The 18,907-nt window shown below is 45.4% G+C and overlaps 1 protein-coding gene across 4 annotated transcripts in view; it reads right to left on the reverse strand.

The window, feature by feature from the left end:
* Positions 1 to 18,907, reverse strand: part of PLEKHB1 (pleckstrin homology domain containing B1) — a 40,986-nt gene that overhangs the window by 19,286 nt on the left and 2,793 nt on the right. For all 4 annotated transcript variants that reach the window (XM_053385390.1, XM_053385386.1, XM_053385387.1 and 1 more), the window contains exons 3-4: positions 11,619 to 11,771; positions 10 to 112 (exon numbers count right to left, since the gene is read on the reverse strand). In XM_053385390.1, coding sequence (XP_053241365.1) covers positions 10 to 112; positions 11,619 to 11,771 — 256 coding nt within the window. The remainder of the gene's footprint in view (positions 1 to 9; positions 113 to 11,618; positions 11,772 to 18,907) is intronic.

Here is an 18,907-nt window from a genome sequence, read left to right on the forward strand (position 1 = left end):
GCAACTTACACAGCGTCGTCCTCGCTTTCGGCACACAGCATCGTTTTGGAGCCGTCTCTTTGCACGATGCACATGAGACACTCGCGGGTTCTGCCTTCAGGAGGTGGGATGTCTGGAAAGCCAAAGGAGAGGCAGACAAAAAGGGGGGGCGGGGGGAGAAAGCAGTTGGGGAAAAAATGTTTAAAATGCATAACTTTTTCTTTAAAAAACCGAACCTTTTTTTGAAAAGGAATTCTAGGTGCCGAAACCCCAAGAGAGCAGAAAAAAATATTTATGTATGCGACTATTGTATTGGCCCAGAGATGGAAAGAAGATAAATGTTCCTAGCCAGAGAAGAATGGCGGACGAATTTGATGGATTTATGCCGAAATGGCTAAAATGACAGGAAGAATCAGAAATCAGGAAGACCAAAATTTCAATAAGGAATGGGGAAAATTCATAATTTATCTTAAAAACCATTGTAAACTGTTAGCAGGTCCGGAATAACACTTGTAGTTTAATGGTGAATTTTAGACATAATGGAGATGGAAAAGATTTGGATTATTATAAAAGATGCAGGAGGAAATGATACACAATAGGACCCACAAAGGGGAAGAGGAAAGTCCAGGAGATTCCTTGGAATCTAGTTTCTATGTTATATATTGGATATGTGATTGTAAAACTTTGAGTGTTTTTTTTTTAATAAATGCTTTATTGGTCGAAAATTGCATAACATAACAAAGATGATCAACTGACGTTAAACTAAAAATAAAAGTATACAATCTTTCATTCCTTAACTGATACTTGCTTTTTGTGATTCAATTTAACTTGACCTCCAATCCTCCCATTGCGTTCCCTGATTAAATTCCTTAAATTTGCACTTGCACTACAGTTTCTCCCTATTGTCTGACTTGCTTTCAGTTCTATCAAATTTTCCTGTTTTACACAAAGTAAAACCTTGATTTGAAAACCAAATAAATTAGAAAAGAAAGGAGGTGAAGGCGTCAGAACTGAATGTCTGCTCCCCTGCTTTGCATTCAGAAGGTCTGCGGAGTGAGCCTGGATACCTCTTGGGAAAGGTTTTCAAGCGACACAGCAGGAAAAATAGCTGTGCACCAAGACATAGTAGACTACTGGGTTCCAGCTGCAATCCCCAATGCCTCCTGCCCTCTGGCAAACTGGAGGAAGCTGGTAAAGATAAAGGTAAAGGACCCCTGGACGGTTAAGTCCAGCCAAAGGTGACTGTGGCGTTGCGGCGCTCATCTCACTTTCAGGCCAAGGAAGCCAGTGTTTGTCCGCAGACAGCTTTCCGGGTCATGTGGCCAGCAGGACTAAACCACTTCTGGCACAACGGGACACAGTGATGGAAGCAAGAGCGCATGGAAACGCCGTTTACTTTTCCGCCGCAGCAGTACCTATTTAGCTACTTGCACTGGTGTGCTTTTGAACTGCTAGGTTGGCAGGAGCTGGGACAGAGCAACAGGAGCTCACCCTGTCGGGGGATTCGAACTGCCGACCTCCCGATTGGCAAGCCCAAGAGGCTAAGTGGTTTAGACCACAGCGCCACACACATCCCTAAGGGCTTTAAAGGTAAAGGTAAAGGATCCCTGACAGTTAAGTCCAGGCACGGACGACTCTGGGGTTGCGGCGCTCATCTCACTTTCAGGCCGAGGGAGCCAGCGTTTGTCCACAGACAGTTTTTCTAGGTCATGTGGCCAGCAGGACTAAACCACTTCTGGTGCAACGGGACAGTTTGACGGAAGCCAGAGCGCATGGAAACACTGTTTACCTTCCTGCCACAGCGGTACCTATTTATCTACTTGCACTGGTGTGCTTTCGAACTGCTAGGTTGGCAGGAGCTGGGACAGAGCAATGGGAGCTCACCCCGTTGCGGGGATTCGAACCGCCGACCTTCCGATTGGCAAGCCCAAGAGGCTCAGTGGTTCAGACCACAGCACCACCCGCATCCATTTGGAGGAAGCTGGAGGAACATTCGACTGCCAGCCCTGCTCGGCTTCTGTCCCTGGAATTGGGGGGGGGGGAGGGAGAGATGCCATCCTGACCTTGGTGCCAGGCAGCATCCTTTACGGGACCCCCTCCCACCCCCAGGAACCAGGACCCTCCTTGCCCAAAGTCCGTGGATTCTATACAAGCTCACCCACCCCTTGGGCAGAGAAGACGGAAACCAAAAACAGCACTAAACGCGGTCTTTATTTAATAAAATAATAGATGGGGACATTTTGCTCTAATCGTGTTCATTAAACTGCGTTCAACGTGTTGATTAAAACGCCTGGTCGGAATATCTTTATTAATTTCCCATTACTTTGCCCAGGATCAGGTTCAAAGGACCTTGTAATTAATCAAGGAGTTATTATCCCTCTTGTTCTGTTTTTTTAAAAAACCCCTCAGAATTCAGCTTCCCACAAAGCCACACTCAATGTGCTTGGTAGTCGAAGGTTTACCAAATGGTCTTGCCACAGATGGGCTGAAGCGCAGAGATTGGAGGAAGGAGGTATTCCCTTGCTATTACAGGGGCCGGATCCGTCCAAGGCCCCATCTATGGACCGTTAAGAGGCAGCTGGGATGCCTGTATGCTACCTTCCCTATCGTTTAGCTTTTCATCCATCGCTTTTTACAAAGCAACTTCCAAAGATGTTTGACACAGGACTGCCATAAATACAAAGGGAACACGATTTTTGAAAACCATACACAATACTAAAAGGGCTCATCCAGACAGAGAGAGAGAGATCTTTTAGTGTGACAGCATCATTTCCCTGACCTGGTAGGCTTTTCTTATGTTCCGAGGCTGCCTGTCAGTGTAGACAATACTAGATGGATCAACAAGACAGGCGAACTAATGCCAGTGTACTGGAAGTGTAGCCTTATTGGAGTTCACCGGTTGGGTCTGCATTGCTCCCAGACAGGAGGAAGGAAGTCAAATGACACCGAGGGTTGGTTCAGAGAAAGAGTTCTTTATTTCTGCTCTCCGGAACAGCAGAAAGGCACCTGCGTGGTGTGTCCACAGCAAGTCCAAAGAAATGAGAAATTTCATGCAGTATATATATCCTCCAGGCACCCTCTCCCCCTTCCCCAGGAATCCAGCCACGTCAGCTTGTACACGCAGGTTGACATCACAGATGTTCCTGCTCCGGCACTCTTAACCATAAAAGGATATTCCTTCCTGTACTTCTGACCATAAAAGAATCTTCCTGTTCCTACTCTTATCTTGGAGAATGAGGTCACCATCTCCAAGAACACCCTCTGGCGCTGTTCTCAGACTAGGTCTGTGCGTCTTTGTGCTCAGGACGTAAGATAAGGCACAGACGTGTCTTCCCTGTTCTACTAGTACAGTCAAGGCCATCCTTGCCATCACAAACTGATAAAGGAGAGGGCTCTGAGCACTTGTTTATACAGCTGGGTTTTGGCTCAAGAGCTCAAGTTAAAGCATTTTAGCTAAGGAAAAATAGGGATTTTGGTGCAGTTTCAAACTGCCTGACAGTCAGTTTTGGGTTTGGGAAACCCATTTCTTCAGAAGAAGCAAAAATCACCAGGATTGAAGCAACGATTCTTCAACATCAACTTCGTTGGACTGGTCATGTTGTGCGGATGCCTGATTATCGTCTTCCAAAGCAACTACTCTATTCCGAACTTAAAAATAGAAAGTGTAATGCCCGTGGTCAACAAAAGAGGTTCAAAGACTCTCTCAAGGCAAATCTAAGTATAACCACTGACAAATGGGAAACACAGGCCTGCGAGTGCTCCAGTTGGAGAACTTCTTTTCCTTTTACAGGAAAGCAGGAATGTTTACTTGGCATTGTAGGGGAGGACATTAAGAGACAGGGTAGCAAATTGTTTTTATATGCAACAACGGCAGCAAGACTATTATTGGCACAGAAATGGAAGCAAGAAGAATTACCAACGAAAGAAGAATGGTGAATGAAATTGATGGACTATGCAGAATTGGATAATTTAACAGGAAGGATTCGAAACCTGCAGGATCAGAGATTCTTAGAAGACTGGAGTAAATATACGAACTATTTGAAAAGTAATAGTAATGAACAGATTACGCTAGGAGGACTGCAAGAAGTTTTGTAAGGATGATTATTTGAAATATTGCAAGAAAGACTATGAGGAGAATTATTAGTTAATGATAATTAAGAGTAATAGATAAATTAAGAAATGCAAAATAAGTGATAAAGAACGGAAAATCATCAGAGGTGTTGACGGAAGTCTAAAATATTGTATAAGATAAGAAGTTATGTTAAATGATTGTTGGAAATGATATGCTAAAAAAACTAATTTTTTTTTAAAGGAAATGATATGTTAAAAACATTAATAAAAAATATATATAAATAAAGGAAAGCAGGAATTCTCAAAGCCTCAACGGTGGGTGGGGCAAGGAAGCTCCCGTAGCTCATTTCGCCCCAAAACTCGCAGGATAGGCCCAGAATCAGCCCAAGGCTTCCCGCTGCTGGAGGACCAAAAACATGCCGATTTGGAAGGGAAAGTCTGTGGCAAAGCTAGGAATCAGCTGCACGCAGCCGAGTGAGCCGAATGCCTCTGCGTGTCAGGTTCGCTGCTGCAACCGGCGGAGTAATTGGGACCTTGGGGAGAAGCTGCCGACTCGGTGGCTCCTGCTGAAACCACAACAAAACAAACGGCGGTGCAAGATCTGGCAAGGATCCCAGGGACACTCAGGAGATGGGGCAGCGTTCAGAAGAGACCAGACGAGAGAGAGGGAGGACAGTGTGTCCCCCCCCAACTCCATCCAAGTCCCACTCTTGGCATGCAAAAGAAGGGATCAGAAAAAAATAAAAAGCATTGATTTGTTATAAAAAGAAAAGTGCAGAAAGAAAGAAAACAGGGAATCAAAATTCAAAACCATAGTCTGGAAGGACAAAAGGACAAAGACTCAGCACACCTCCAAAAGGGATCGAAAAGTATTAACTCGCAACAAAGATTCCCATTTCAAATAATAAAGATTTGCAAAAATGAAAGTATTCTCCACCCGTCCATCGTTCCTGAAGCTAAAGGTTCTATGTAGTCCTTAATGAGCCAGCCATTTGCATAGGCTGATAGCCCTGGAGGAAACTCATGCCTCAATATTTGTATAAGAAATAAAACCATGCAATATATATATATATATATATATATATATATATATATATAAAAAGGGGTCGTTTGAGCTCTGCCCTTTAGAGACATTTAGCGTACGAAATCTCTTTTCAAGAACGGCAATTTGCCAAATCCTTGGATACCAGCGATCTAAATTATTAAGGTTAAAGAACTTCCAAGATTTGGCAACGATGTCTTGGATTTCTCTGCCTGACTGTGAAACCTTCCGGGGCATGTAATCGACAAAGCTTTAATTAGGCCCATATCTATTTCCAGTTATTGGGGGCCTGCCCTTAAACCTGTGATGGGAGTATCCTTGCCACCAAGCAAGACTGCCGTTTTTAAAACCACCGCAACCAGCTCCATATGGGGTGCTTGGGACAGAGGTTACTGCACCAGGGCAGAGGGCATGGCTGCCTCATACACCTGGCTGGGTCTCAGCTGCCCCAAATTCTCTGCTTGACGTCAGTAGGAAATCCAGTCTCGAGTCAAAACGCAGACAGCAAACTTGTCTGTCCCTGACCTGAGCTGGGCTTGGAAGCAAATCTTCTTTGCACTTGGCGGTCATGGTGGGGTGAAGGGAGGGGGGAATTCTGCCTCTGAAATTTCTGCTGGGCTTTTCCTATTCCCCTGTCCCTGATGTAAGCAAAGATAAGGGGGGCGGGAATTGGATGGGGGTGCTCAAAGTGGAGAAGGGAAAGGAAGCGGAATGGCTTTGGTGAAGCGTAGTGGTTAGAACTGAATTGAAATACTTTATTGCCGGGACGCGGGTGGCGCTGTGGGTTAAACCACAGAGCCTAGGACTTGCTGATCAGAAGATCGGTGGTTCGAATCCCCGCCACAGTGTGAGCTCCCGTTGCTCGGTCCCTGCTCCTGCCAACCTAGCAGTTTGAAAGCACGCCAGTACAAGTAGATAAATAGGTACCGCTCCGACGGGAAGGTAAACGGCGTTTCCGTGTGCTGCTCTGGTTCGCCAGAAGCGGCTTAGTCATGCTGGCCACATGACCCAGAAGCTGTACGCCGGCTCCCTCGGCCAGTAAAGCGAGATGAGCGCCGCAACCCCAGAGTCGGTCACGACTGGACCTAATGATCAGGGGTCCCTTTACCTTTACTTTATTGTCACTTGTACAACTTGTATACAGTGAGATTGCATGAGCACCCCCCACTCTTAGTCTTAATTCCCCTCGTTTACCGACACCCACCCACCAACAGTTCCCTGTTGTTCTCTTTTCATTCATCAGCCTAACAGCCCACAGATAGAAGCTGTTCTTTACCCTGTTGGTGGGACTAATCATGCTCTATATCTTCTGCCTGAGGGCAGGAGATCAAGAAAGTGCCGGCCAGGGTGTGAATCATCCCTGAGAATTTTCCTCACTCTCCTGAGGCAACGTTCTTCCGCTATTTCATCCAGCGGATTCACAGGACAGCCCATAATAGCTTGTGCTGTATTCACCACGCTCTGTAGGCAGCACTTCCTATCCATTGATGTCAAACCAGCGTACCACACCGTGATGCAGTAGGAAAGGACACTTTCTATTGTGGACCGGTAGAAGAAGATCATCAAATGTTGATTGACATCGTTCTTCCGCAATACAGTGGTACCTCTGGGTGCGAACGGGATCTGTTCTGGAACCCCGTTAGCATCTAGAATCGAACGCAACGCATGTCTGCGTGTCTGCGCACGCGCAGGTCGCGATTCACTGCTTCTGCGCATGCGCGTGACATCATGTTTACCGTCTGCGCATGCGCGAGCGGCAAAACCCAGAAGTAACGTGCTCCGTTACTTCCTGGTCGCCACAGCGCACAACCTGAAAATACTTATCCCAAAGCTACTTCAACCCGATGTATGACTGTACTCTGAGGAGATGGAGTCTCTGTTGGGCTTTCTTAACCACCTGGGTTGTATTTATTTTCCAAGTAAGGTCTTCACTGAGATAAACTCCTAGGAATTTAAAGGAAGAGACTCTCTCCACACAGCCCTCCCCGATGTACAGCGGGGCTAGTTCTCCTCTCTTCCTCCGAAAGAGAGCAGTGGACTAAGACTTGGGAGAGCAGGGTTCGAATCCCCACTCAAGCAACAAAGCTCGCTGGGTGACCCTGGGCCAGTCACGGCCTCATTCAGCCTGACCTACCTCAAAGGGTTGTTGTGAGAATAAAACGGAAGGGAGAAAAACCCAACTTTGAGATCCAGGGAGGGAAGGTGGGATATAAATGTAAGAAATGAGGTACTGAATCAATTTTATTCCACTTCCCATGAAATACCTTGAAGCGACTTCACGGGAAAAGCATTAAGAACAATAAAGCAATTCAAAGCCATTCCAATTTCATGCATGAAAAATTATTCTGAATCAAACAGATTTGAGAATGGTGTTGGGACAAAAAGACTCTCACATTCTGGGAAGAGGAAATTTTTTTCATCCTGTCCAGACAAACAATTAAATACAGCTAATTTAAATGTAATAGTTGAGTTGAAACAGCAATGAGATAGAGGGAAGTCAACAAATTTATAAGGGACTCAAACCAGTATGAAGGTAATTTCTTTTTAGGATTTTGTGTATAGAATATTTAAGTTATGGTTTGTACTCTTTAAATAATGTTGTTTTTGATAAATGTTTTTCTGTTTTGATTTTTGTTGCTGAGTTTTTATTTTTCTTTCTTTTCTTTTTTATTAATATTTTTTATATTATTTTCTTTTTTGTCATCCTATTTACCTTAGATCTTTATACATTTCTACTCTGCATTTTGTACTATTTTTTTTTCTTATCTCAGAATATGTAATTTAGGATCAATTTATTCTTTTTATTCTTTGTAAATTGCGAAAATGTAATAAAGTTTTGTTTTTAAAGTCACATTTTGGGAAGAGGAATTTGACTTTTGCAAGCGTTCAGGCTGGAAGAGCGGCGAGCTCCCTTTCAGCCCCAGCTGTAGCCAGGGAGGAAAAATGAGATGAACAGGTCACTTAAAGTTTATTGAACATTATGCATCAATATCCCGGAATCCCCTGCAGGGAGTGAGCTGGAAGCTGGCAGGGAGCTTGGGCAACTGCAGAGCATTGCAATTTTTAATTTTAATTTTTTGCTGCTGGAAGACTCAGCAAGGAGAGACATGGTGCTGCATGAACCAGCCCTCTGTTTGGGCTGTTTCTTTCCATCCATTGTCTGCGAAAGAATGCTCTGTGTGACTCAGTACTGTGGTACCAAGCAGTGCAAGAGCAAAAACACGCAAACAGAGTGAGGAGAGACAGAAAGGGGGCAGACGGAGGAATGTTGCTTCTGCCCCAGGGAGGAAAGCTGGTACAACTGGATCAGTTAAGCTGAATTGATTAAACTAACATTTTCAAATGGGGTTTTCAAAAAATGTGCAATTAATTCATTGGGCTCCATGATCACTGCAGATGGTGACAGCAGTCACGAAATTAAAAGACGCCTGCTTCTTGGGAGAAAAGCAATGACAAACCTAGACAGCATCTTCAAAAGCAGAGACATCACCTTGCCAACAAAGGTCCGTACAGTGGTACCTCGGGTCACATATGCTTCAGGTTATAGACTCCGCTAACCTAGAAATAGTGCTTCAGGTTAAGAACTTTGCTTCAGGATAAGAAAAGAAATTGTGCTCCGGATGCGGCGGTGGCAGCAGAAGGCCCAATTAGCTAAAGTGGTGCTTCAGGTTAAGAACAGTTTCAGGTTAAGAACGGATCTCCGGAACGAATTAAGTACTTATACAGGTACCACTGTATAGTTAAAGCTCTGGTTTTCCCAGTAGTGATGTATGGAAGTGAGAGCTGGACCATAAAGAAGGCTGATCGCTGAAGAATTGATGCTTTTGAATTCTGGTGCTGGAGGAGACTCTTGAGAGTCCCATGGACTGCAAGAAGATCAAACCTCTCCATTCTGAAGGAAATCATCCCTGAGTGCTCACTGGAAGGACAGAGCCTGAAGCTGAGGCGCCAATACTTTGGCTACCTAATGAGAAGAGAAGACTCCCTGGAAAAGACCCTGATGTTGGGAAAGATGGAGGGCACAAGGAGAAGGGGATGGCAGAGGACGAGATGGTTGGACAGTATTCTTGAAGCTACCAGCATGAGTTTGACCAAACTGTGGGAGGCAGTGGAAGACAGGAGTGCCTGGTGTGCTCTGGTCCAGGGGGTCATGAAGAGTCAGACACAACAAAACAACAATTCATTGAATCACAGAACTGTACATTTGGAAGGGACATGGGACAGGAATCTACAGCATCCCTGACAGATGGTCACCCAAACTCTGCTTAAAAACAGGAAGGAGAATCCACAGATTCCCAAGGTGATGAGGGACGTTGCTTCCTTAAACAGTCTTGGCTATGAAGGGTAACAAGGAATATCATGCAAGAACTGGAATTTTGTTTATCCATTTGAAACAAGAGAACCCAGAAGATCCACCTGCATTGTGGTACCGCTTTGAATTTCATCATAGCATCGTCTTTCTTAGTGGGTCGTGCAGGCCGCTGTTCTGAATGATGCTTTTTAAACAGGGTAGCGGGCCCTGGGGATGAGTTTGTGGAACCAAGAGGGCAGTGGCCTCCAAAGGTTTGGGGACCACTGCTGTCGACAATCCTATGTTTCCCACACCTTTCCATCTCTCCAAGGCTTCCTCCAAACACCACCTGCCACTAGGCAGCAAGGACAAGTCGAAAAATAAATGTAGGAAGGATTCCTGATGCTGATGCAGACCTTGGCGGCCGCCGAGACCATATAACACCGGTCTTGAAAGACCTACACTGGCTCCCAGTACGTTTCCAAGCACAATTCAAAGTCTTGGTGCTGACCTTTAAAGCCCTCAAAGGCCTCAAAGGCCCAGAAGACCTGAAGGAGCGTCTCCACCCCCATCGTTCGGCCCGGACACTGAGGTCCAGCGCTGAGGGCCTTCTGGTGGTTCCCTTGCTGCGAGAAGCGAAGTTACAGGGAACCAGGCAGAGGGCCTTCTGGGTGGTGGCGCCCGCCCTGTGGAACACCCTCCCTTCAGATGTGAAGCAAATAAGCAGCTATCCTATCTTAAAAAGACATCTGAAGGGAAGTTTTTAATATTTAATTGCTGTATTGTTTTTAACACTTGATTGGGAGCCTCCCAGAGTGGCTGGGGAAAGTCAGCCAGATGGGTGGGGTATAAATAATAAATTATTATTATTATTATTATTATTATTATTATTATTATTATTATTAACAAGAGGAGGGGTTTCAGGGGGGAAAGCAGCCGGCAGGGGAAGGGTGAAGTATCCCTCCCCGCCACCGTCCCTCTGCTGCAACCCAGCACCGTCCCCTGAGAATGTTTTGCTGCAAAGAATGTGCCTCTGAGCCTCTTTTATATAACCAGAGCTGTTTTGTAAATATCAGGTGGGTCCCCAGAGGCAAAGGGAAGGCAGGCAATTCAAGGGAAGAGTTTGTAATGTGGTCTCTTGGAACGGATGATGAAAAATATTAAGTATGTTGGCAAACCGGCTTACTATAAACATATGCAATGAGATCCAATATACCTCTTTGATAGTCTGAAGGCCTCTCATCAGATGTCAAGGAGATAAACAACTTTTAGAAGACACCTGAAGGAAGCCCAGTATAGGGAGGTTTTTAATGTCTGGTGTTTTATTATGCTTCTATATCTGTCGGAGAGGATGCAGGTGGCGCTGTGGGTTAAACCACAGAGCCTAGGACTTGCCGATCAGAAGGTCGGCGGTTTGAATCCCCGCGACAGGGTGAGCTCCCATTTCTAGGTCCCTGCTCCTGCCAACCTAGCAGTTAGAAAGTACGTCAAAGTGCAAGTAGATAAATAGGTACCGCTCCGGCGGGAAGGTAAAAAGCATTTCCGTGCGCTGCTCTGGTTCGCCAGAAGTGGCTTAGTCCTGCTGGCCACGTGACCAGCTGTACGCCGGCTCCCTCGGCCAATAGAGCGAGATGAGCACCGCAACCCCAGAGTCGGCCACGACTGGACCTAATGGTCAGGGGTCCCTTTACCTTTACCTTATCTGTCGGAAGCTGCCCAGAGTGGCTGGGGAAACCAAGAATAAAATAATTAAAATAATAAAATAATAAATCATCATCATCATCATGGCTTGGTGCAAGTGGGAAGCAATTCAGTTCAGGCCTATTTTTCAGCCCCTTTTCACAGTCGAAGACCCGGTGTGGTGTAGCAGTTAGAGTGCTGAACTAGGACCAGAGGGAGACCAGGGTTCGAATCCTGACTTAGCCACGAAGCTCACCGGCAACCTTATACCAGTCGCTGCCTCTCAGCCCAAACTTCCCCACAGTGGGGATTAAATGAGGAGGGGGGAGAGACATGCACATGGCCTTAAGCTCCTTGCTGGGGGCGGGGGAAAGGGGGATATAAACACAAGGAACAAACAGATGCAGTCTCAAGGACTAGCAACTTGTTTAAGGAAAAAATAAACGACGGCATCCAAGGCGGTTTCCACCCCGGCATCAGAAAAACACCAGCGCCTCCTGTCCCTGTGGGATCACGCACATCGGCGTGGTTCACAAGCGACGAGCGAACACTCACCACGGCACTCGCGGCCCGTCCGGACGTCCCGGCAGTTGAACTTGATGTTGATCCGGCCGTCCATATCGCGTCCGGTGTCGTCGTGGTAGTAGACGAGGGTGCCGTCGACCCACAAGACGAACCAGTTCCTTTTCCAGCGTCTCAGGATAGAGCCTGTGGAGGGAGGAAAGAGAGAGAGAGAGAAAGAGAGAGGTTCTGAATTGCCCAAAAAAGATGTAAAAGTATTATATGTATGCCACATATAAGACGACACAGCGATTCTTCAAACAGCTATTGTTTATTCAGAGGCCAGAACAGAACTGAACTGAAGGGTTCAGCCAGCCTGCTTATATAGAGCTCCACTACAACGTTACTGTAACAACTTTCTAAAACTATCCAATCACTGAACGTCACATTCGATCCCTTATTTGCATAACTATCTACAGTATCCCCCTGCTGGCCCAGGGTGAGAACTTCAGTACATAACAACAACTGCAGCACGGATTTTACTAGCCAAAAAAATGGAAAAACAAGAACTACCAACGGTAGAAGAACGGCAGATGAAGATGATGGACTTTATGGAGCTGGCTGATCTCACCGGGAGAATCCGCGACCAGAAAGAAGAGGAACACCAAGAAGATTGGAAGAAATTTAAAGACTATTTGAATAAATATTGTAATATTAAAGATATGTAACCACTTGAAAGGACTAATTAGGCCCGGGATTAAATTAGGATTAAATAAATAAATAAGAAAATGCACAATAAGAAAAGTTAGGAAATTTGATCATGACTGTAATACGGTTTTATGAAATAATGATATTGGAAACTGCTACATTTAATTACTAAGAAATTCAGATGGAAGAGATTAGAGGAAGTCAAGTAATATGTTTATGAAGATGGATTTCAATTAACTAATTTAGTTTATGCGGTGATATATGGGAAATTTGAAGTATTTTATGTTTCATATTTTTTTCTTTTTCTTATTCTTTTCTTATTGTTTATTCTCTCTTTTGTTATGCTTTTGTATGAAAAATAATAAATATTATTGTGAAGGGAAAAAAGAGAGAGAGAAAGAGAGAGAGAGAGAGAGAGAGAGAGAGAGGGAAGGGTGGAGAAAGGTGACTAGGGAGACCGAAAAAAGTGGAGATGATATAGCAGTATGCAGATATAATGCCTCTTTGTTTTGCCAGCCCTTCTTGGAGCGACGAGGTCACTGCGCCTCTCTATTTACATATCCCTCGCGCAGCTCCGGAGCCAGAAAAAGCGAGGAAAAGCTGTCCCCAAGCCAAAGCCAGGGGCACGATCCACAGAGAAAGGCTGCCTTGCTTCCTGTGGGGCTCTGATGCCCTCCGCAGTTTGCTGACTCTGTTTCCCAGCCATATTCCTCTCGTATTCTGCCCCGTCTGCTGATTTTCTATCCTGCTTTATATATATATATAAAGAAAGAGGCTCTGGGATCAAATGTCTTCTAAAAGCATTTGACACGAGAAAAGAAGCTGGTTTCGCGGAGGGGCAGGGAGCAATGTGAAAGTTTTGCTTTTTTTTGAAAAAAAAGAGAGAAATACAGTTCATATTTTGCTTTTGTGGGCAGCTGCAGGTAGGATGGCTAAAGCACCGAAGGGATTTGGGAGCAGAGGAAACCTTGAAGTGGTGAAATTCCCAGGGTGGTTTAACAACCCATCTGTCTTCCAAAATATAACTCTGGGAACTGTAGCTCTGCGAGGGGAACAGGAACCTCCTAACATATATAATAATTTATAATAATAATAATTTATTATTTATACCCTGCCCATCTGGCTGAGTTTCCCCAGCCACTCTGGGCGGCTCCCAATCAAGTGTTAAAAACAGTACAGTATTAAATATTAAAAACTTCCCTAAACAGGGCTGCCTTCTGATGTCTTTTAAAGATAGGCTAGCTGCTTATTTCCTTCACATCTGAATGGAGGGTGTTCCAAAGGGCGCTGCCACCACCGAGAAGGCCCTGTGTCTGGTTCCCTGTGACCTCATTTCTTGCAATGAGGGAACCGCCAGAAGGCCCTTGGCACTGAATCTCAGTGTCCGGGCTGAATGATGGGGGTGGAGACGCCTCTTCAGGTATACTGGGCCGAGGCCGTTTAGGGCTTTCAAGGTCAGCACCAACCCTTTGAATTGTGCTCGGAAACATACTGGGAGCCAATGCAGATCTCTCAGGACCGGTGTTATGTGGTCCTGGCGGCCACTCCCAATTCTCTTTAGAAGACATCTGAAGACAGACCTCTTTAGGGAAGTTTTTAATATTTGATGTTTTATTGTATTTTTAATATTTTGTTCATATTTTGTTGGGAGCCGCCCAGAGTGGCTGGAGAAACCCAGCCAGATGGGCGGGGTATAAATAAATTATTATTATTATTATTATTATTATTATTATTATTATTATTATTATCTCTGCACCATTAACAAACTACAGCTCCCAGAATTCTCTGGGAGACACCATGACACAGCGCTTTAAATATGCAGTATGAACGTGTAACGTGTACAATTCTTCCGAACAACGTGCGTGTGATTTTGAGTTGTTCCGTGTCCCTTTTTCGAACGATTCATTTTATGGAAAAAAGAACCCACCGTTTTAGAGCAGCGCTCCATATAATCTATTAATAATCTCCTACAAGACAAGGCAACTGCCTTGTTCACCTACCCAGGGTTCCTACTCTGGATAATACCCCAACATAATACCTGAATACGGCCGTACCTTGGAAGTCGAACGGAATCCGTTCCAGAAGCCCATTCAACTTCCAAAATGTTTGGAAACCAAAGCGTGGCTTCTGATTGGCTGCACGAAACTCCTGCAGCCAATCAGAAGCCGCAGAAGCCCAAAAATACTTTGCCAGCTGGAACAGTCACTTCTGGGTTTGCAGCGTCCAGGAGCCAAAACATTTGAGAACTAAGCTGTTCAAAAACAAAGGTACGACTGTATTCAGTGCATCAGCAAGCCTAACAACTGACAAATTATTTCAAGCTTTTCTCCTCCAGGCATGTCTCTGGTCCTCATGGTGTTTTGAGAAAGACAGAAAAAGTTACTCTCATGAGCAGATGCGAAGGAAGGGGGTAAACTCTCCCTCCTGGGAGGTTTTTAAGCAGAGGTTGGACGGCATCCTGTCAGGGATGCTTTAGTTGTGATTCCTGCATCACAGCGGGTTGGACTAGATGACCCTCGGGTCCCTTTCCAACAATTCCACGATTCTACGAGTGTTAACCACACATGTCTCCACACTGCCCAACCAGGAAGCAGGATGGAGAAGCCAGCCCTCGCTCGACCACAAAGGAGCACGGGATCTTACTCATTTGGGAGAACAGCTCCTGATCCCAAGAAGATTCCCAGAATAAATGTGTGAATCACGGTAACAAGGGACAGGCAGACATTGCAGGTATACAACACCAATGTTATATCAAAATGTCGGTGGGGGTGGAGGGCTATTCTTTTTATTTTGATTATGTATTTTGTGGTTTTATATTTTGATTTTATTCTGTGAACTGCCCTGAGACCTCTGGGTATAGGACGGTATATAAATTCAATAATAATAATAATAATAATAATAATAATAATAATAATAATAATAATACAGTGGTACCTCAGGTTACATATGCTTCAGGTTACATACACTTCAGGTTACATACGCTTCAGGTTACAGACTCTGCTAACCCAGAAATAGTGCTTCAGGTTAAGAACTTTGCTTCAGGATGAGAACAGAAATCGTGCTCCGGTGGAGTGGCGGCAGCGGGAAGCCCCATTAGCTAAAGTGGTGCTTCAGGTTAAGAACAGTTTCAGGTTAAGAACGGACCTCCAGAACGAATTAAGTACTTAACCTGAGGTACCACTGTAACAACAACAACAATATCATCATACAGAATCAGGCCCTTTTCCACATCTCGCCTCTCTCGGGTTTTAGGAGACCCCACTGAGGGTGTGATACAATGGGGTCGGAAATTTTCTCAAAGGAGAAAACTTGCTTGATTGAGGGACAGTCCATGTATCTATTGGCATATTCTGACCCCTTTTTCTCCTGCTCAAGGCTGCCCAGAAAAAGCATTTCGGTCCCAGAAATTCATTCCGACCATGCCAATAAAATATAACTGATGGAATTCTACAGGACAGGGTATTAGTGTGCGAAAACAGTCGAGATCCAAGATGTTAAGTTGTGGGTGAACATAGCAGAAGACACAACGATTCTTCAAATAGCTCTTGTTTATTCACAGGCCAGAACAGAACTGAACTGAAGTGTTCAGCCAGCCTGCTTATATAGAACTCCACTACAACGCAACAGTAACCACTTTCTGTAACTATCCAATCACTGAACGTCACTTTCGATCCCTTATTTGCATATGTGGACCTGAACTATCTACTATAGCCCCCTGCTGGCCCAGGGCGAGAACTTCAGTACATAACACCAGGCTCTCCAGGCCTGCGCCTCCAGATGGGGGAGACGTCAGGCGCTATCCTGTGGCTGACAGGTAAAGGTAAAGGGACCCCTGACCGTTAGGTCCAGTCGCGGACGACTCTGGGGTTGCGGTGCTCATCTCGCTTTACTGGCCGAGGGAGCCGGCGTACAGCTTCCGGGTCACGTGGCCAGCAGGACTAAACTCCTTCTGGTGCAACGGGACACCATGATGGAAACCAGAGCGCATGGAAACGCCGTTTACCTTCCCGCTGCAGCGATACCTATTTATCTACTTGCGCTGGTGTGCTTTCGAACTGCTAGGTTGGCAGGAGCTGGGACAGAGCAACGGGAGCTCACTCCGTCACAGGGATTTGAACCGCCGACCTTCTGATCGGCAAGCTCAAGAGGCTCAGTGGTTTAGACCACAGCGCCACCGGCGTCTCTCTGCATTAGAGAAGAGCAGGCGTTGAGCAAGGACCCCGTGGAAGGTTCTGGAGGACGAGAGGAGAGGGGACCCTGTGTGTTTGCTCTCACCAATGCATCTCTCTGGAGACAGCGAGTGGGAACAGGTGGTCCAGCTTCAAGGGGACGACGGCAGCGCAGAGAGCGAGAAGAGGTTTCTTCTGCTTGGGTGGCTTCAGCAGTTATTCAGGTGGATGATTGCCTTGAGCAGAGCGGTTTGGAACAAAATGTTGCCTAGGCTACAGTCCTCAGCCCATCCTCTGTCGGAAGCAACGGGCCTTGCTTCCAAGTAAACAGGAGGAGAGGAGGAGGCCAGGCGGGGGAAAGGGGGAGACCTTTGCTTTTGGAGCGACGGTAGCCAAAATGGAATATAACTGTCATCTTCCCTGGCTGCTAGCTGGAGCTCATGCCAACATCAGAAGGGGGCATCAAATTCATTACAGTGGTACCTCAGGTTAAGTACTTAATTCGTTCCGGAGGTCCGTTCTTAACCTGAAACTGTTCTTAACCTGAAGCACCACTTTAGCTAATGGGGGCCTCCTGCTGCTGCCGCGCCACCGGAGCACGATTTCTGTTCTCATCCTGAAGCAAAGTTCTTAACCCGAGGTACTATTTCTGGGTTAGCGGAGTCTGTAACCTGAAGTGTATGTAACCTGAAGCTTATGTAACCCGAGGTACCACTGTATTATTTTGCCTGCTTTAACTTCTTATTGGTTTCCCCCATTTTTTGGATTTAAAAGTGGCAAACTGCAGGGGCAGAGAAGCAGGATGGAAGCAGAGCAAAGTAATAAGGTTCTGATCCTGACCCCCTTTACGTGGGAGGAAGCCCCGCTGAATGCAACAGGACTTGCTCCTAAGTAGACACGGCGATAGAGGAAAATGCCTCCGATGAAACCTGGGCTCCCAACCTCACAAAACTGCCTATGGAGAATCGATGTGGACTGTCAGCATCTGAAGACCATGTAAAACAGGCATCCCCAAACTCGGCCCTCCAGATGTTTTGGGACTCCAACTCCCATCACCCCTAGCTAACTGGACCAGTGGTCAGGGATTATGGGAGTTGTAGTCCCAAACATCTGGAGGGCTGAGTTTGCCTATGCCTGGCACCTGCCTCATATAATATAGGCGGGTAGTTTAAAAAAACTATTTTATTTTCTCCTGTTTTAATCAACACATTGTGGCTGGGTTTCCTGAGCTGCCCTGGAACTGCTATTGTCGCATGTTGCTTTGTGCTGTATTCTCTGTTTTACTTAATTTGTATGTAGCCATTGTTACTGCATTTTTAATTTAAGGTTTTTCTAATTAAAAAAAGAACTGTGCTGTAAGCTAATGGGTGGAGAAGCTTGCAGCCCTCAAAACGCGCCCCACACACCTGTGCACATCCAAGAACCCAGGTGTTGCTCCGGATTCCCATCATCCCTGGCCACTGGTCCCGGTAGTGGGGGATGATGTAGTCCAAAAACAGCTGGAGACCCAAGTTTGGGAAACACTGCTCTATATGTTTGGAAGGGGGGGTGGCGATCTACGAAATACCGTATTTTTTGCTCTATAAGACTCACTTTTCCCCTCCTAAAAAGTAAGGGGAAATTTGTGTGCGTCTTATGGAGCGAATGCAGCCTGCACAGCTATCCCAGAAGCCAGAACAGCAAGAGGGATTGCTGCTTTTACTGCACAGCAATCCCTCTTGCTGTTCTGGCTTCTGAGATTCAGAAATTTTTTTCCTTGTTTTCCTCCTCCAAAAACTAGGTGCGTCTTGTGGTCTGGTGCGTCTTATAGAGCGAAAAATACGTAACTGGTACCCAACACTTTCATACAGAATATTTGTTTATAGTTATGCTGCTATTTCATGGAAAACAAGTCCAAGGCAATTAAAAAATATGCATATTTTTGGCCTCCATATGCATAAAATGGCCTCCAAAAACTGCCAGTTCCACCTCATGCAATTCTGAGAACCTGGACTTTCTCACTGTATATGGGTTTTTTAAAAAGTTTAAAAAAGTTTTCAAGCCTATAGATAGGTCCCTAAAGAGAAAAGTTGCTCCTCCTAAACGTCTATAAATTTCGGTGACAATTTTGCAATGGCTACCAGTCAATTAAAATCACCAAAAGCTGGTTTTAATAATAATATCTTGCTTATATCCCCCCCCCCCATCTGAGTGAGTTGCCCCAGTCATTTTCTGGGCCTGTCCTACCATTGGGCAGTTGGAATATCATCACAGCAAAGCAAAGTGAACATTGTTAAAGGGATTGTAGCATTCCACCACCTTTGGGGGAGTGCTGATGGATTTTCTGCTTATGGTACCTAATGCCCTAAGATATAATAATAATAATAATAATAATAATAATAATAATTTATCCCCCCCAACAATCTGGCTGGATTTCCCCAGCTACCCATGGTGGCTCCCAACAGAATATTAAAAACACGAAAAGAG

Source organism: Podarcis raffonei, chromosome 4, assembly GCF_027172205.1.
Source record: "Podarcis raffonei isolate rPodRaf1 chromosome 4, rPodRaf1.pri, whole genome shotgun sequence".
Classification (NCBI taxonomy): Eukaryota; Metazoa; Chordata; class Lepidosauria; order Squamata; family Lacertidae; genus Podarcis; species Podarcis raffonei.